Genomic DNA, 20,290 nt, shown 5'->3' on the forward strand with positions numbered 1-20,290 from the left:
GACCATTTTAGCAAAAGGTGCATAGGTGTCAAAATAATCAACGCCTTCTTATTGAATATATCCTTTAGCAACTAATCTAGCTTTATATCTTTCGACAATACCCTTGGAATTTCTCTTAAGTTTGTATATCCCTTTACATCCTATCAGTTTATGTGTCTGGGGAAGGTCAACTATTGTCCAAGTGTTGTTATTGTCTAAAGCATTTAGTTCTTCATTCATGGCACTGGTCCATTCTAAAGAGAGACTAGCTGTTTTGTAAGACGTTGGTTCACTTATGGAGCTAGCATTGCAAATAATAGTATGAAAGGAAGGATGCAATTTATAATAATCAAGGCAGTCAGATAAAGGATATTGAGTGGAGAAAGTGATAGAAGCTAAGCTATTATAATAGTGATATTGTTGTAAAAATGAGGGAGGTTTAGAAGATCTCCCTGTTCTAGTGATGACTTCATTGGGGTTATTGTCAATGTCGAAATGGTGTTCTTGCCTTTGTGAAATGTCCATTTCTAGGGAAGAAGGATCAGGGCAGCAACTCCATTTGGTACATGCAAGGACAATGAAGAATGAATATTAGAAAATAAAGAATTAATGTGGTCAACAGATCTATATTAGAGAGGAAAGGGAAAACTTTCTCATAAAAAACAACACCTCTAGATATGAATATTTTATTTGTTGTTAGGTCCATGAATTTGTAGGCTTTCATACCTTGGGGATACCCTAGGAAGAGACAAGGTAGAGCTCGTGGAGAGAACTTATTTTTTGAGCTTGGCAAAGTGGAAGCAAAGCACAAGCAACCAAAACATTTTAAATGATCATAAGTAGGAGTTTTAGAGTGTAATACCTCATATGGCGTAATGTTTTTGAGAGGCTTGGAGGGAAGCCGATTGATCAAGTGGGTGGCTGTAAGAACAGCTTCACCCCAATATATTAAAGAAACACCTGATTGAAACATTAAGGCTCTTGCAACATTGAGTAAATGTTGGTGTTTTCGTTCAACCACTGAATTTTTCTCAGGACAATCAACACAAGATAAATAATGAAGTGTGCCTTGTGACTTGAAGAAATTATCAAAAGCTAATTCCCTGGCATTATCATATCTAACCCCTTTGATTTTAGTGCCAAACTGTGTGTGAATCATTGTGAAAAAATGTGGTATAATAGTGGAGACATTAGATTTCATTTTTAATAAAAAAAAAAAGCCAAGTATAACGAGAGTGATCATCTACAATAGTAAAAAAAATCGATATCCTTCTCTAGTCTCATGCATAAAAGGTCCTCAAATATCAATATGTATTAAATCAAAAATAGAATTGGAGATATGGCCATTTGAGGGAAAAGGCAATTTTCTTTGCTTTGCTAAATGACAAATGTTACAAGGGTTCTCTTGTTTATGTAAAGGTGAAAAAGAAAGTAAAAAATCTGCAGTAGGAGAAACATGTAAAGAAGGGTGTCCCAATCTTGAGTGCCATATATCAGTAGAGATAGAAGCAATCCTAGGCACGTCCATGACATATAAATTCCCAATACATTTAGCCCTCCCAATCAGAGTATGGCAATCCTTGTCCTGAATAATGCAATCATGTAATGTAAAAATGACATTATAAGCAGATTTTTGGCATAATGCACTAACATAAATGAGATTTATGGTGAATGTAGGGACAAATAACACATTATGCAAAATAAGTGTGGCTGATAGTTTGATAGTGCCAATATTAAGGACAGGGGCAGTCATGGAATTAAGCATAGAAAAAAAGTTAGGAAAAATATTATCATCAAAAGTAGTAAACAAAAATTTATCTTTGCAAATGTGATGACTAGCACCAGTATCAAGCAGCCAAGAGGAAGAGTTAGAGTGTATACCAGAAACTTGTGAAGCCGAGGCAGTGGGCTCGGGATGTTGAGATTGCATCTGATTAGCGAGATATGTGAGGAGTTACTGGCACTGTTCAGGAGTGAAAGTTGAAGAATGCGGACCATTACAAACAGCAGTGGCTACTGCATGTTTCAGTGGAGGCTTGGATGGAAAATCAGGTTTATTGGCGGTCCATGAGGCGTTTGAGTCACGAGGTTTCGGTTTCCAACCAGGGGGAAATCCATGGAGTTTGTAGCAACGGTCGCGTGTGTGGTTTTGGAGGCCACAGTGAGTGCACAAGAAATGTTTCTTCCCAAAAGGGTTGCTTCTGTGAACAGGGGCAGCAATGGGTAACTGAAGGTTAGACAAGGGGCGTTGTTTTTCCTCTTGGATGATTAGAGAAAACACTTTGTTAATGGGAGGGAGGGGCTCCATCATCAGAATATTGGAGCGAATTTGGGCATAGGAGTCATTTAAACCCATTAGAAAATACAAGACATAATCTTGTTCTTGGTAATTGGAAGAGGCACTATCAGTGAGTGGCCTAAACATGGTCAGTTCATCACACAGAGTTTGCAACTTGGTAAAATAAGTGGTAATGTCAAGATCCCCTTGTTTGATATTGGATATGGACTGCTTGAGTTGGTAAATACGAGGGCCATTGCTTTGATAGTACCGATCATGAAGGTCTTGCTACATTGCAGAAGCACGATCACGATACAAAATGCTGGCAGCTATGGGAGGTGAAACTGAGTTAATGATCCAACCCATAACCATTGAGTTGTAGTAGGTCCAAGAACTGTAGTGTGGATCATGAACCGGAGGGGTGGGTATCGTACCAAGAACGAAACTCATCTTATTCTTGGCAACAAGGGAAATTATGATAGATCGAACCCAAGAATGATAATTGTTGCTGCCATTGTCATTGAGTATACTAGAGACTAAAATAGCTTCTGGTTGGATAGCATGAGAAAGAGAATATGGATTCTCCTGGTGTTATCAGACGAACACCTCTGATGAACCTCCATGGATCTAGGCGACTCGGACACCTCCGTGGATCTGCCGACTTCAAGCGAAGCCCACGAACCTCGACTAGAATGGATCCTCGGGTCGTCCATTAGAAAGTGCACAAGGTAAGAAGAAGAAGAAGAAGAAGAAGAAGAAGAAGAAGAAGAAGAAGAAGATGAACGAAGAATGGGTCCTCGGGTACTCGGGTACTTGGGAAGAATGGGTATTTTTTTTTAGTTAAAGTTTTGTTTTAATTTTAAATATTTTTTTTATCTTTTTAATTATTTGAAAATGATTTTTAAATATTTTTTACTATATAAATGATTTTTTATTTTAAATTTAATTTAATTTTTAAAAAATACAATGATATCGACCAATTACAATATGACACGTGTCTAGTGAGTCACCGCTTAACATATCTAATGAACTTGGTACCAATAGAGACAAATAAAAGTGAAGATTGGGTACTTTTCGAAAAAAAAATAAATTGTGTACTAATTCACAATTTTTTTAAAAGATTGGGTACTTTTGCCCCTAATATCTCAAAAATGAACAATGAAAGGAGGATCAACATGATGAAATTTAGATTTTAGTTTAATTTAGTGTTGTTGGGTGTTCTTACAAATCTGGGTTAGTGTTGTTAGATGGAAAAAAATGATGAGAAAATTTTAGTTTAATTTTAGTGTTCTTAGTTCAGGGTGGGATAAAATTGAGGGATAGTAGATTTTTTTTATTAATTAAAATATTTAGGTTTATTTAATGTTAATTAATAAGTTTTTTAATTTCTAACCTTTTTTTAATTAATTAATTTATTTTTAAAAAATATTTGTAAATAAATAATTAAATATTTAACACATGTCCCAATAAATTATAGACACGTCTGTCTTGTTGGCTGAAAAGAGAGACAAACAGAAGTCACTCTAGATTTGCTAAGCTAATGATAGTTTGAGAAATGTTCACCCAAAAAGAAAGAATGAAAGATTAAAAAAAGACTATAAAAGATTTCGCCATGAGTGAATTTTACTAGACAAAAAAAATGTTAGCTATCAATATTATACGTTGTAATATTTATTCGCAATTGGTGTTGATTGATTATATACCGAATTGATTCCAAATACAATTTTCTAATGAAATGGGCATTATCGTCATATTGAAAATAACACTCCACTTGGTCTCTCAGTTTTCACTCACTTTATTTCTCTCTGCTTCATCATGACATGACTATTTATTTTCCTTTCTTTCAACTAACACTCTTTCTCTCTTTTAAAATGAAATAGCTGAGAAAGTCTCCTGTATTTTCTTACTAATTCAAGTAAAATTAATATCGTCGCTTCTCCACCCTCAAAGTAATTAACTCTTCAAACCCCTCTCTCTATCTCACTTTCTCTCATATTCATATAAATATATATATATGTATTTATAGATATATATAAATATATATTATATCCATGGAAGATGAGCATCGGATGGCGAAGAAGATGAAGATTGATCATCATGAAAATGTGGGAGGTGGTGATGAACTCGATCAAGCGGAGGAGGAAAAAGTGAACGAGTTCTTCGCTCTGATCAGGAGCACAAGAGAGGTTCGTAATCTTCTTCGTAGCAATAATGGTTCCCACGCCGATATAAATCCGATTAGCGGTGTTTGGAATCCCACATTCCGACCAGAGGATTTTCTTGATCACGATCGTGAATCTGATCATCATAAGAACAAAGCGATGGTGATGATGATGAATCCTCCTCCTCCTCCGCCGTCCGATCCTAACTTCAATCCTAACAGTGACGGTCATGATCATGGAGCAGTACTCGAAGCTTGTAAACAATCTCTTTCTGCTACTCTTGCTGGGCCTGAGCTTGGGATTGGGCCTGGGCCTTCCAAGGTCAGGGGAGCGGGAGAAGAAGAACATGTTCATGGGAAAGAAGATGGAAGCCACAGTGGAGGTGGTGGTACGACAACGACAGCTGATTTAGACTTGAAGCTCTCTCTGTAAGGCTCATATTTCTTTCTTGCTTTGACTATATATTATATAATTACATTTATAATGAGTTTCATAAATGTAATAGCCAAAAAAATTATGTCAATTTTTAAAAATTAACATCTATTTGTCTTCTTACCTTACTAGAAACATATTATAAAGTTAAAAGAGTTTATTTTATTTATTTGTTGGGGTGCTTATTTTTTAATTGAAATGTGCATCATAAATGATTTTGATTTAATTTGTGTCGTGGTTGGGGTAACAAAAAGTGTTATTGCTTTAAATGTTAGCATATAAATATATATAGAAATTTTATGGTGGGTATCCCTTTTGCTACTACTAGTACGGGTGTCTTTATCTTGGACACATAACTAATTTTTTTTTTAATGTATTAGGGTATACATTGTAGGTACAGGAGATATCTCATTAATTCTCAAATAATTTATAGTGTCTAAAACAAAATTTAAAATAATTAAATGTACATATAAAAAAAAATATACAAAAGTATAATTAACAATGTAAACTTTGTTCTTGTCACTGTAAATTATTCGGGAGGATGTCTTGGAATATAATAAAAAATTTGAGTTTGAATTTCTTCAAGTGCCAAAAATAAAGACATACGTAATGCTAGAGACAAAAGTAGCGCTCTTACTATAAAATTGTCCTATATTTAAACATGTTGCGTATTTTTTTTCCCTTTTTTTTTTGGATTTGAATCATCCCCTCTTCTACACACATTTACACATCCAACCATTTGAGCTAACCACGAGTGACTATGTTATGTGGTCTTTGAAAGGCCATGTTAGTTTTGGTTTAGTCATAGACAATCCCAAATATTTGTCACTTAGGATGTATTTTTTTTTATCTGAGTAAAGGAAATATATATATTTTGGTGAGTACTATGTGTGCACACTCTTTTTACATCAAAATTCTATGCAACACTTTTTACACCCAAATTTTATACAATCGTGGCAAAACATTTGAACCAATTATAGTTATTTTCAATGGGTCCAACTAAAATAAAATGACTTGCCCCGTAGGAATGTGTAATATTTTGGAGTAAAAAATGTGCACTTATCATTACTCATATTTTGCTTCTCTAAACATTTTAATAAAAAAAATTCAATCTCATGACGCTTTATTTATTTATTATTATTATTGTAGTTTTTGTTTAAAAAAATTCAAATATTATAAGTGTTGACGCGGTTCTTCGCCAACAGGTAATTAAGAGAAGAAGAGAAATAGATTAGTGCTGAAAGTAGAACCGTCACAGATATGAAATCTTAGAGGATGAATTAGGTGACTCAAAACACGTTTTTAAGTGGTTCAAAGGTTAAAATCCTTCTACTCCACTAGTCAATATTATTGATCTATTCTGGGTATTTGGTTACAAAGTATATATCTCTCCAGAGACTATTTTTTCCAACCCTTATCAACTCCCAGGGTCTCCATATTTATAGGAGAAGGCACCTGAAAGTTGGTAAGGAGGTCATCCCGTGACCTTCTTATTTGTTATATCGACTCTGTGACATTCATGATTAATTCCTAAACCTGACACATAAGTATGGTCAAATCGATAGATAAGGAGATAATGGGCCGCACGGCCCAACCCAGCCGTGGGTGTCTGAATACGCGCGTTCCTGCTGCGTGTCCAAGAAGTCAGGGAGATATCGGACACGTGATGTCAGATATAGGCACGTTTATCTTGCGTGTGTTGACTTTACAAAGGGTCAGAGATCCATGAGCAGCTCGTACCACGAGCTGCTCCCCTGACCCGACCATCGGCCTTCAGACTCCTTCCCCCAGTCTTGGGCAACCTTGGCGAGTCCTTGAGGATACCTCGAGCTAATAGAGTACGACCTCGAAAACAGGAGCTCCGGCCTGGGGAAATTTACGGACTAACCATGATTAGTCTGAGGCTCGACCTGCTAATCAGCCCGTGGGAAAACCAGGGCGTACATCTGCCCCCCAAGCTCCTGCTCGTGGTATATGACGTCATATATAGAAGACCACAGTAGGGGCTTTTAGACTTCCTCACAACCCTTCACATTCCACTTTTTGTGCAGGCGTCTGATACGTGGAACGTCGTGGGTGGTGATGGTATGTTTTACGAGACCCGCATTTAATGGCCTAGTCTATGCTCAGCCGTCGTTTCGTATTTCGAGTGGAAGGCCTCGGATCCCTCACTAGGGTCATCCAAGAGCCTTCTACACGTGATTCTTCATGTATATAAAAAGGGGGTGGCCACCCTACGCACGGGCCACCCCTTCATTCAAAATTTCTCAAATCTCTTTTCTTCTTCCCTCTCTAACTTTCAGAAGAACGAAACCCTCGACTCCGTTGCTGCCATTTTCATCGTCCAAGAAGCTTAGGCGCACGAGTTTCTTCGAAGCTTTGGAAGCTACTACACCGACGAAGCTCCTACCAGCGCAACACTCTCGTCTACCTTCCAGCCATACACTGTAAGTTTCCTGACCCTGTTCACTTTGAAAACATGCTACTGTAGCTTAGGTAAATTTTTTTACTGTAGCCGCATGCAAGGGTTTTCTGGGTTGTGTGGATATGGAGGGTGACAGCCCTTTTTAGGTTAGGATATACTTGTTGTAGGAAATCGCCTTAGAGCATGGGTTTTAGGATGCTTTTTCTGGAACAATTTCTGGGTAGGAGTTTTGGGAATTTTGAGTGCAAAACCGGGTAGCTTAGGGAACACGCCTCATGGGCGGTTTTGCAATTCCTGCCTACTGAAACTTTCCTCCCAAGGCAAATTTTACTCTGAACCCCCTGATACGCGAATTCCGAGTAATCTGGGATCTGTTGGGAGTATACGTGTGTGTTCACTGAACCGCGTGGTTCCACCTCCCACGAGCTGGGCTTACCTCAGCTCGTGCAAATAATAATTATTCTTCCTCCTGCTTGGGTCGCCTTTTCTAAAATGTTTTCTTGTGTTCACTAGGCGACCAGATGGCTCCAAAAAAGAACCTCCCTCAGAAGAACGTTGGAAGCTCGGCCTCCCAGCAGGAAAAAGGAAAGGCGGTTGTAACGCCCCAAACCCCAGGGACCGTTACGGTGTGCCTTGTAAACAGTGCTAAACTCGCTAACCGAGTCATTTGGCCAAAATCGTGAACTAACTATGATTAGCGGTTTAGGGATTAAAACTTTGGTTAAGATGTAACGTTTCACTAGAACGTTTAATTTATACATTGGGATCCCGAAAATAAAGTTTAAGAGTTTATTACAGAAAATATTTACAACAGGCCGCTCTAAGCGGCAAAACAGGGTTCAACCCTAGTTCCACTTTAAACCTCGGCCGTGGCGGACGAGCAGCTGCATATGTACACATCATCACCTAAGCTCTTCAAATCAAGGATGGTCCAGCTTCCTCTTGCCTTTACCTGCACCACGTAGCACCCGTGAGCCGAAGCCTAGCAAGAAAACACAGTATAACATGATATAGTATCAACAATAACCACAGTTGCCATTCGGAACCAACGGTCCATACAGATAGGTGACAATAGCCAAAAGTCACAATATTGAGCATCGCTCCCTCTAGCCATGTGACGATAGGGTCACCAGGGCTTAACCGATAAGTGATTCTTTCTAAAATTTGATTAGGACAGGTGCAAGGTGATTAGTCACCAACATAACCTTCCTCACGACTCTAGAGTCGAAACTATGGACAACGTCCCTTAGCCATGTGACAAACGGTCACCGGGGTCATATACCTTGGCTATAGTCATCTGGTCGTAGACCAGGCAAGCGCTTATAGTTCTCATTGACCTTCCGGTCGGTCCAGCATTAATACCCCATATGAGTCATTCAATGCCGACCTTGATTGGATCCAATCTTTATTTGGCCCGGCGTTCACAACGCACTGCCACTTCTGACCCTTGGGTCGGTGAAACACGACCAGTGCTCAGCCCGTGGTGAACTTAACTAATAAGTCACAGCTTCACAGACGGATCTGACACCATTGTCGATTCTGACTAATAAGTCAGCGCCATACACAGGTAAGCCATGCCGCCAAACATATATCACATGTCTATTATCCATAAACAAGGTATTCAACATGCTTACTTAACAGGTATTAATACAATTAGGACTATGCATAAACACAGAGGTTCAAGCTCTGAACAATATCATACCCAGTATACAAAGCATGTCCTAATCACATATTTCTCATGCATCATATGCAATATATCCTGCAATCAACGTGCATCAATGCCAGCCATGCATGCCACGCTTAATAACCAACCAACATGCATCAAGAATAGCCATGCATGTCATACTCAATAATCAACCAACATGCATCATAATAGCCATGCATGTCATACTCAATAATCAACCAACACGCACCAATAACAGCCATGCATGTCACATATACACAGGGTGCAGTTTTCTTACCTCAAAGTCGAGCTAGAACGATTAAAAGAACGACCCTTGAGAACGATAAACTTCTAGTCCATTAGCGGTCACCTAGTCATAACCAAACATAAAACCTCATCAAAATGAGTAATTAAATACTTCCAAACCCAACCCAAGCCTCCGGAATATCAAATCCCACTTAACTAGGTAGTAGGTTCGATCCTAGGCCCTTAGAGTTAAGTTCCCATCACAAAACCACCATTTAGTATTTTTTTTCCCTTAAGGGCCGCGGCCCTACATGGACCATGCCGCGGCGCCCCCCCCCCCCCCTGATAGAGCCTCCACCACCTTCTTCAAGCTAGGGCCGCGGCGCCCAAGAACAGGGCCGCGACCCAACTTCGCACCAGCCATTTTTCTTCGTTTTTCCACCTCTAAAACCTTCCAAGAACCCATCTAAACATCTCCAAATCATCAAATCAATGTTACCAAACTTCTCAATGGTCCAAAACCACCAAAACCTGAAGCTCAAACCAACCAAAAACTCAACAATTCACAAAGTCCAATCCTAAACTTAAAAACTTAAGAAACTCAAAACTTAACTCAAAAAAACAGAGCACACCTTAAATTCATAACTAGAACTCACCTCAAACACGGTTTTAAATCCCCTTTGATGGTTGTTATAGGTTCCCTAGCTGCCACCTTTAATCCCCTAGCTCAACACCTCTATTTGAGCTCTCAAAATTCAAAGAAAGATGAGGGAGGAAGTTTGTACGGGATGGAAGGGAAAAAGAGAGGATAGGCTCTGTTTTAGTATCAATCTACAGCCCTTTATGTCATATATATCCTTAGGGTCAAAAGACCAAAATACCCCTAAGCCAAATAAACCCCTCTAAAAGCTTCCGAGGGTAAAACCGTCATTTCCCGTTTATCTCGTTAATTATAATTAACGCTCTCTAATTCCTGCTATTCTCAATATCCTCAAATTCCAATAATTCATATCCCGTTACCCTAAAATCTCCGGTAACGCTCTATTCATTAAATTCACCCTGAGACTCACCCCGAGCCCCGAACTTAAACCCGTTATGACTAGACCGAACACTTACATCTCATGATCGTCTCATGTCGGTAGCTCGAACCAATCCACCTTATAATGTGGCTATATTAATTAATCACAATCATGCACCCAAAATATACAATTACGCCCACAGTGGCCAAATTACCAAATTACCCTCATAATTAACATATGAGCCCATATGCATGCATTCACCATCATATAATAATATAATTCACTTAAACATGCATATAATCATTAAATACTATAATAAATCAATTATGGCCCTCCCGGCCTCCTAATCGAGGTCCTAAACCTTATTAGGAAATTTGGGGCATTACAGCGGTGATGTCCAGCTCGCCGATCCCCCACTTTGGGCCGGCCATGGAGAAACAGGTCGAGGTGGCCCCTGATGCATTCTTTGAGGCGGAGAGAATCGTCTCAAAGATAACCGACCAGGCGAAGATCAACAAACTCTTCCTCACCCACAACATTCCACTGGGGAAAGCCTCCGTCATTGCCCGACCTGCTGCGGAAGGCGAGCGGAGCTGCACGCTGCTCGACGAATCGTTCGCGGCCTGGAGCGGTGAACACTTCAAGGCAGGGGCCTTCCTCCCCCTGGATCAGTACTTCGCTGATTTCCTGAATTATGTGGGGTTGGCCCCATTTCAGCTCCCCCCCCCCAACTCCTACCGTCTGTTGGCAGGGTTGAGGTACTTATTCAAGAAGCAAGAGTGGGAGGTCCCCACTCCTGCGGATATTTTATACTTCTTTTGCCTAAAAGCCAGCCCAGACCAGCGGGGGCGAGGCGACGGGTTCTACTATTTAACCTGTTTTCCTAATACGGTTGCGGTCATTGAGCTACCAAGCCATCCAAATGACTTCAAGGACCAGTTCTTCATGTCAACTGGGTTCCGGAACTGCGAGCACCACTACTTCAACCGTCCTCGTAAGTGAACCCTGATCTTAGCTCGCCTTTTAAGTGTTATTTTATTTTAGCTCCTCCCGTATTTCACTCTGATTCCAGCCAATCTTGCAGCCATCTACGCGAGGACCGAAAAGTCTGTGACCCTCGGGGGTCAATATGAAACACTGGCCGGCTTGCCCCCAGTGAAAAGGACTATCGCGTGCTCGTGACGGACGAGACGATGGTGTTCTGCAAACTGATTTTCCCAAATCAGACTCTGAACCTGAAGAGGCCCAGGGGGCCGCCCCCAGCCCGCGACAAACAGACCTATCATCGTTGAGGAGGTCGCAGCAGAGGAAGACGAGGAGGACGAGACGGCTGAAGTTCCGCTCGTGAAGAATAGAAAGAGGACCTTGGAGGTCGCCCAGGGGATGGACGAGGAGAGGATCCAATCCGGAGCAGCCGCGGGTCCTTCCGGCCAAGGTAACCCTTTCTTGCTTAAGAATGTAGATAGGCCCACTGCGGACCCCCGGCTGGTTAGGTTCAATCCTAGGCAGATCATCCATCGTCACCGAAGGGACCCGGACCTGAACACACTCCTGCTCCATTGTGTTGATCGGCTCGTGCTGGATCACCAAGAGAGCCGGCCTAGGGGTACCGTAGTAGTAGATAACACCCTAGCTTTTAGGTCGATCATTTTTGAGGAGTATGAGACCAACTTACGCACGTGGCCATCACTCCAGAGGGGCATCTATGCTCCGGGGCTTAGGCAGTATGTAGAAGAGTCTAGCCCCGAGTCAGAACCGGACCCAGAACTTGCGCCTGTTCGGGAAATAATCGTCTTAGGTTCTTCCAGCTCGGGGGGTAGGGCTCCCTTAGTATTCGTATACTTTTTGCCTTTAACCTTTTGCTTTTATTTCTGCCTGATTGCTAACTTGTAATAACCATGTTTTTTGTTTTTGGCAGAAGAGATGTCTCAGCCCGAGGATAGTCTGCGGGGCATAGACTTCGGGGGGAATCCCCCAGTAGGGCCAAGATTGAAAAGGCTCCGAGGGTCTAAGAGCACGGCTGGGGGCTCCACCAAATCTCCGGCAAAGGAGAAGGAAAAAACCCCATCATCCCAGGTCGGGGGGGGGCAATTCTTCCTGCTGCCGGAGCAGGACACATGCCCCCGCCGCCCCAGCGATCTCCATCAGCCACCCAGGACGTGGGAATGGAGGTCGGGACTCTGGCTGCAGTGGCCCCCGGCGTACGCATCATGGTCGACCCCCAGGATCTGGAGAAGATCCCACAAGCCTTCCGGGGGACGGTGTATGAGTCGGCGAGCTACGCCGTCAACCATTTCTACAAGTTCAAAGAGAAGGAGCTCCGGGCTATTGAGACACTGAGTCCGGTCCACGTAATAGAGTCATCGATCGACATGACCCTAACGGTAAGCTACCCCATTCTTTTAAAGCTTTAATTCTCACACACCGCCTTATTTTTCCACTTAGCCAATTTATCTTCCATTTCTCGCAGGGCATCGCTGCCGTACACTAAGGCATCACCAGGACCAGAGCTCAGCTCGAGGAGATGAGGGCTGGGCACCAGGCCGCTCTTCAGGAGGCTCAGGCGGCGAAAGATGCGTTGGCGACCTCGAAGGCCGAGTTAGAGAGAATTCGCTCGAAGGTCCAAGAGCTTGAGACATCCTTTGCCACCTCGCGAACAGACCTCGTGGCAGCGAAGACCGAGGCCCAGGCCGCCCTTGAAGCCGAACGGACCACCTCGGAACAGTCCATGCAGGAACTGTTCGATCGTTGCTGGGCCCACAACCCGGAGGCTGACTTCTCTTTCATGCCGTCGAGTCTCTGGGCGCGCTTGTTGGTGAAGTTCCAAGCCCGCTTTGACAAAGAGGTGCCGCCCTTGGAGACTGGGGAAGCCTTTGGTGCGGCGGAGCAGGATGAGACCGCGACCTCCAAGGGGCCGACTGACGGGGCTTAGGGCGTTTTTTCTTCTCTTTATTTTGAAGTATTTTATGTAATCCTTAGCACGAGGTATTTTTTCCTCGAGACAATTTGCCTTGCAATTTTAACTTATATATTTCATGCTTTTGGCTACAATACACATATTTTGTTTTTTGATAAACTTAGTTCGTGTTAACCGTTATTCATATCCCGAGCCCTTTAAGAAGAACCACGATCCATAAATTTAAGTTAACTTCTAAGTTTTATGACCTGGTTAAAACCAGGAGCTTATTTTGAAAACTTAGTTCGCGTCAACTTTTATCTATATCTCGAGTTCTTTAAGAAGAACCACGATCAATAAATTTAAGTTAACTTCTAAGTTTTATGACCTGGTTAAAACCAGGAGCTTATTTTGAAAACTTAGTTCGCGTCAACTTTTATCCATATCTCGAGTTCTTTAAGAAGAACCACGATCAATAAATTTAAGTTAACGTCTAAGTTTTATGACCTGGTTAAAACCAGGAGCTTATTTTGAAAACTTAGTTCGCATCAACTTTTATCCATATCTCGAGTTCTTTAAGAAGAACCACGATCAATAAATTTAAGTTAACTTCTAAGTTTTATGACCTGGTTAAAACCAGGAGCTGATTTTGAAAACTTAGTTCGTGTCAACTTTTATCCATATATCGAGCTCTTTAAGAAGAACCACGATCAATAAATTTAAGTTAACTTATAAGTTTTATGACCCGGTTAAAACCAGGATAGGACTTAGTTCGCGTTAACCCTTATACATAGATAAGAATCAACATCTAAGTCGTTAAGGAGACCTGGTTATATCCAGGTACCATATGCCCCCCGAGTAACTGGGAAAAGGTCTTTCGTAGTTACTTTAAGATTACACTTGCAAATAAAAAGAAAAACTTGATTTTTATTAATACATAAAAAGTGGCCTTCCAGGCCTTACAAGTGGGTCATTGATAATATTTCTTCAAGTGGATGGCGTTCCAAGTCTGCGGGACTGCCCCTCCATCAAGTCGAGCTAACTTATAAGTTCCTTCCTTGATGACCTCAATGACCTGGTATGGTCCTTCCCAGTTCGGTCCCAAGACTCCATCTTTGGGATCTTTCCCGGCCAGGAAAACTCTCCTTAGGACCAAATCGCCAACGCTAAAGGTACGTTTTTTGACTTTAGTGTTGAAGTATCGAGTGATCTTTTGCTGGTAATGGGCGAGCTGGAGTTGCGAATCCTCTCGCCTTTCATCGATAAGGTCTAGGGAATGGCATAGGAGCTCGTGGTTCCTATCTTGGTCGTAGGACTGGACTCTATGCGGCAGAACTTTAACTTCCACGGGGAGGACTGCTTCACTCCCAAAGGTTAGGGAGAAAGGAGTGTGACCCGTAGGAGTCTGATGCGAGGTCCGGTATGCCCAAAGGACCTGGGGGAGCTGTTCTGGCCAGACCCCATTTGCCTCATCTAGCCTCTTCTTGAGGCTCGCCTTTAGAGTTTTGTTGACAGCCCCGACCTGGCTGTTTGCTTGAGGATAGGCCACAGAGGAGAAGCTTTTCACAATTCCGTGCCTTTCACAAAACTCGGTGAACAGGTCGCTGTCGAACTGAGTGCCGTTGTCGGAGACAATTTTCTTCGGCAGGCCGAACCAACAGATGATGCTTTTAACCACAAAGTCGAGTACCTTCTTCGATGTTATTGTTGCCAACGGCTCTGCCTCGGCCCACTTAGTAAAGTAGTCGATGGCTACCACGGCGTAACGGACCCCACCCTTTCTGGTAGGCAGGGCGCCTACTAAATCTATCCCCCAAACGGCGAATGGCCAAGGGCCCGAGATCATTTTCAGTTCGACTGGAGGAGCTCGGGCAACCGCAGCGAAACACTGGCACTTGTTGCACTTTTTCACATACGAGATCGAGTCTCTTGACAGAGTCGGCGAGTAATAACCTTGCCTGAGAACCTTTAAGGCTAGGCTTTGCCCCCCAGCATGGTCTCCGCCGAATCCTTCGTGAATGTCCTGCAGGATGGCCTGTGCCTCACCTGGATGAACGCACCGGAGGAGAGGTAGGGAATGTCCACGTCGGTACAACACACCATCGACCAGCGTGTTCCTCGAAGCTTGATACAAGACTCGCCGTGCATCGTTACGCTCTTCAGGCAGCTTGCCCTCGACGAGATACTCAAGAATGAGGGTCATCCAGGTCGGCTTGGCATCAATCATCTCGACCTCTGCCCGATCTCCTTCTATACTTGGTTTTTTCAAGAACTCTATTGGCACCAACCCCAGGGTTTCTGTCTCTCCCGAGGTGGTGAGTTTGGCGAGAGCATCTGCGTTGGCGTTCTGTTCCCGAGGTATCTGTTCGATCGATCCTCGCTCAAATGCGGACAGCTCAGTTTTTACCTTCGCCAAATAGGCGGCCATCTTGGGTCCTCGTGCCTGATATTCGCCCAGAACCTGGTTTACCACGAGCTGGGAGTCACTGAAGCACTGGACGGAGCTCGCCTTTAACTCCTGAGCTACCCTTAGCCCAGCTAACAAAGCTTCGTACTCTGCCTCGTTGTTGGACGCCTTGAACCCGAACCTTAGCGCCGAGTGGAACCTATGTCCTTCGGGGGATATTAGAATGATTCCAGCCCCGGAGCCGCTCTCGTTAGATGAACCATCAACGAAGATCTTCCATGACGAATGCGGTGAGGCGACTTGAAGTAGGCCTTCTGATGGATCCTCCTGGAATCCCGTGCACTCCGCCACGAAGTCAGCCAACGCCTGACTTTTTATGGCAGTTCGTGGAGTATAGAAAATCTCGAACTGACTGAGTTCGACCGCCCACTTTAACAAATGTCCCGATGCTTCAGGCTTTTGCAAAACCTGCCTTAGAGGCTGATCGGTCATGACGTGTACCGAGTGGGACTGGAAATACGGTGTGAGCTTTCGCGAGGCTGTGATTAGGCAAAACGCCAATTTTTCCATCAGTGGGTACCGTGATTCCGCTCCGAGGAGTCTCTTGCTGATGTAGTAGACTGACTTTTGAACTTGGTCCTCTTCTCGTACTAGCACGGCGCTAGCTGCATCCTCAGTGACAGCCATGTAGAGGAAAAGAGGCTCTCCTGCCCTGGGCTTGGACAGCATGGGCGGTTCAGCCAGATGCGCCTTCAGATCGAGGAATGCACTTTCGCACTCTACTGTCCACTCAAATTTCTTGTTTCCCTGGAGCAGGTTGTAGAAGGGCAAACACTTGTCGGTTGACTTGGAAATGAACCGGTTGAGTGCTGCCACTCTTCCTGTGAGGTCTTGGACATCTTTCCACGACCTGGGGGAAGGAAGCTCGAGCAGTGACCTGATTTTGTCGGGGTTCGCCTCGATTCCTCGGGTATTGACTATGAACCCCAGGAATTTCCCGGATGCGACACCGAACGTGCATTTCTGAGGATTGAGCCTCATGCCGTATTCCCGTAGTATTTTAAAACATTCTTCCAGGTCGGAAACATGGTTGTCGGCAGTCTTTGACTTGACGAGCATGTCATCAACATACACCTCCATGTTCTTTCCGATCTGGTCCGCGAACATTCTGTTTACTAGCCTCTGGTAGGTAGCTCCGGCATTCTTCAGGCCAAACGGCATGACCTTATAGCAATAGACATTCGTTGGGGTCATGACGCTGGTATGTTCCTGGTCTACCGGATTCATCGCGATCTGATTGTAGCCTGAGTACGCGTCCATGAAGGACATGAGCTCGTGCCCCGCTGTAGCATCCATCAGCTGATTGATCCTTGGCAATGGAAAGCAATCCTTGGGGCAGGCTTTATTCAGGTCGGAGAAGTCAATACAGGTCCGCCATTTCCCGTTGGGCTTTGGAACTAGCACGGGGTTGGCGTCCCAAATTGGAAATTTGGCTTCGCGGATAAAGCCGCACTTTTTGAGCCAGGCCACTTCTTCTTCTAGGGCTTCAGCTCGGGTTGTTCCTAAACGCCTTTGCTTTTGAGACTTGGCAGGAACACTTTTATCTAGATGGAGCGTGTGCATGATGACACTCGGGCTGATCCCCACCATGTCCTCGTGAGACCATACGAATACGTCCAAGCTATTCTTCAGAAACGTAATCAGCTCCGCCTTTCTCTTGTCGCAGAGGTTCTTCCCAAGCTTAACCATTCGTGACGGATTTTGTTTATCAATGTTCACCTCCTCGAGCTCCTCAATAGCCTGGAGCTCGGATCTGTCCTCGCCTACTCGGGGGTCAATGTCCTCACTCAAGGCGATCTTTTCCTCTTCAGGATTCTGAGGTTTTTCAATCTCAGGAGCCGCCAAGGGTCCCTGAGATTCCTCCTCGCTCTGAATGGCCATTGCCAGATGCCCGGGTTTAGACTTTCCCTTCATGGAAATGCTGTAGCATTCCCTGGCAGCGAGCTGATCGCCCTTGATGGTGCAGATTCTTGTTGAAGTAGGGAACTTCATGGCGAGGTGTCGAATGGAAGTGTTGGCCTCGAAAGCTATGAGTGTAGGTCGGCCCAAAATGGCGTTGTAGGCAGCGGAGCAGTCAATGACCACGAACTCAAGTAGCTTGGAGACTATCCGAGACTCTTCTCCTAGGGTGATCACCAGCTCGATCGTCCCTATCGCTGCCGATCTTTCTCCCGAAAAACCATATAGCATCATGGAGGTCGCCTTTAGCTCGGCGACGGTTAGACCCATCTTTTCTAATGTGGATCGGAATAGGAGGTTCACCGAGCTTCCGTTGTCCACCAACACTCTCCTCACTTTCCGGTTGGCGAGCTGGACTGCTACGACCAAGGGATCATTATGGGGGAATTGGACATGGCCTGCGTCTTCCTCCGTAAAAGTAATCGGTTGTTTCTCTAACCGCTGCTGTTTTGAATGACGCTGCTCCGGGACGAACTCCGCTCTGTTGTGGGCCTTTAATTCATTCACATACCTCTTCTGGGCGCCTCTGCTCGTGCCAGCCATGTGCGGTCCTCCAGAGATGGTGGATATCTATCCCTCGACCACGGGAGGAGGGACGTCCTGATCTACCCGAGGCCCGGGCTGACTGACTGGGACTTCTGGAGCGGGTCGACTCGCTGGGACCCTATTTCATGAGTACTGCGCCAAGGGGCCTGCTTGGATGAGAGTCTCGATTTCATCTTTTAGATGCCTGCAATCGTCGGTATTGTGGCCGACGTCGTTATGGAACCGACATAATTTTGAAGTATCTCTCTTTCCCTTGTGGTGTTTCAATGGTTCCGGCCTCTTCCAGGGGACCCGAGCAGCGTTGGCCAGGAAGATACTTTCCCTGGACTGGGTGAGCTCGGTATATGTTGTGAACACGGGCTTGAATTTATCCACAGACTTATTCTTCTTTTGACTGTGCTGGCTGTGTTCACCATTTCCCTTTCTTTTGCCACCACCGGGTTGGTTGTTTTGTGCGACCTCGGGGATCGCCACCACGATCTCTGTCCCCGCTCCAGCGGGCTTCTCGGGAACCTGGCTGGTCCCCGCGGCTGAAGCTTCAGCTTCTTCTAAGTTTATCCACTCTTGGGCTCTGTTAAGGAATTCGTTAACCGAGCTGACTCCTTTCCTTTGGATATCTTTCCACAGGTCTCCCCCGACCAGGATTCCGGTTCTCATGGCCATGAGCTTAGAGCTATCATCAGCGTCTCTGGCTCGAGCAGCGACATTCGCGAATCTGCTCAAGTAGGCTTTCAGCGTCTCACCGGGCTGCTGTCTCACGTTAGCTAGGGAATCGACTTGGACTCGGGCGGCCTGGGAGGCGCGGAACGCCCTTTTGAAGTCAGTTGAGAAAGTCTTCTAGGAGCTGATTGACTGCCTTTTACTCTGCTTGAACCACTGCTTGGCAGGTCCGGTCAGTGTGGAAGGGAAGATCAAGCAACGCAGCTCCGGGCCAATGTTATGGGCCATCATTAGGGTGTTGAACATCCCTAAATGGTCTGACGGGTCCCCGTCCCCGTTGAACTTTGACAAGTGGGGCATACGGAAACTAGATGGGTATGCCGTCGCTGCTATATTGGGGGCGAAGAGTTCCATTTCTTCACCCGAATCATATTCGTCTTTTATTTTTCTGATAGGAGCTTCCTCATCAGTTCCTCCATCTGAGTTAGGCGCTCGAGGGTTTGGTCCTGAGATCCTGGGTTATTCCGGGGCTGTTCAACAGCTCCGGACCCATTGTACATATTAGGTGGGTTGTTGCCCCTCCTATCTTGAGATAGGTTATTTGGGACATTCCCTCCGTTACGTACTTCGAATCGGACTCCCGCCGAGCGGGCCGGGCTACCATCTCTAGCACGATCCTCTCTGTGAGAGTTGAGGCGATCTCGAAGGTCGCCTCCCTGGGTGGTCTGGTGACTTTGTGCTGAACTCAGTCGCTGACGCAGGTCTCCTCCGGAGAGATCACTCCGGCAGCTGCCGGTCCACTGACTCCTGCTGGATAGGCTTGGAGTGCGTCTTTGGCGGTGACGACCTGATCCTTCCCCCGGCACCCTGCTATGCCAGGAAGGTCCCGCTGATGGCGGGTCCCTCCTACTACTTCCGTAAGCCGGGACGTCTCGGATGGGCTGAGGAGACGGATATCTGATTGGAGAAGGAGGATGCCTGACTGGGGAGGCGATCCTAGTTCCGTCTGGACGGATCAAATTTGGTGGGGGCCTTTCGGCCCTGCCAGCTTGCTGGTCCCGCTCTGGGCGAGTTGGACGAGGCGCAGGACGGTCTTCTGGGACGGGCTGACGTCGCTGGCCCTCCCCGGATCTCCTTCGGGAATTTCCTCGAGCTCTCCTGGGCGTTCTCGAGGAAGGTTGAGAACTAGGAGTTGACGTCCTGACCGAACGGCTGTATTGCTGTTGTCCGGTTTCAGGCATTTCCCTGAAGTTTGCCTCTTGATGGTGCGATGAAGGGGTGGAGTTGGCTGCAGGAAGTCTATCCGAACGGCTATGCCTGGGCCGATTACCCCGGTGAGACTTAGGAGCCTCACCTTGCCTCTCTCCAACGTTAACGTTGGTTGTGAGAGGGGGTAGTCGGGCCAGAATATCCTAGATTTGTCGACCGGCTGCTGTTAACTGGCTCCTCAGTTGAGCATTCTCCATCTCCACCGCCGTATAATAACAAGGGTTCGGATTAGGTGGCCGGGGTGCTGAGCTACCCGTATCGTCTTGGCCCGCCGGCTGCTTTCCTGGCC

The 20,290-nt window shown here is 45.1% G+C and overlaps 2 protein-coding genes across 2 annotated transcripts; one reads left to right on the forward strand and one right to left on the reverse strand.

Annotated features, from left to right (window-relative positions):
* Positions 1–1,933: 1,933 nt before the first annotated feature.
* LOC133791879 (uncharacterized) lies at positions 1,934–2,707 on the reverse strand. Its single transcript, XM_062229787.1, has 2 exons — positions 2,627–2,707; positions 1,934–2,545 (listed from the first exon to the last, which is right to left on the reverse strand). The coding sequence occupies exons 1-2, from the start codon at positions 2,705–2,707 to the stop codon at positions 1,934–1,936; spliced, it is 693 nt and encodes a 230-aa protein (XP_062085771.1).
* A 1,365-nt stretch (positions 2,708–4,072) lies between these two features.
* Positions 4,073–13,257, forward strand: LOC133788341 (uncharacterized). The gene is made up of 3 exons (XM_062225797.1): positions 4,073–4,847; positions 12,123–12,588; positions 12,675–13,257. Exons 1-2 carry the CDS (start codon positions 4,309–4,311, stop codon positions 12,145–12,147), a joined length of 564 nt encoding a protein of 187 aa, XP_062081781.1. The 5' UTR covers positions 4,073–4,308; the 3' UTR covers positions 12,148–12,588; positions 12,675–13,257.
* Positions 13,258–20,290: the final 7,033 nt, after the last annotated feature.

Source organism: Humulus lupulus, chromosome 7, assembly GCF_963169125.1.
Source record: "Humulus lupulus chromosome 7, drHumLupu1.1, whole genome shotgun sequence".
Taxonomy (NCBI): Eukaryota; Viridiplantae; Streptophyta; class Magnoliopsida; order Rosales; family Cannabaceae; genus Humulus; species Humulus lupulus.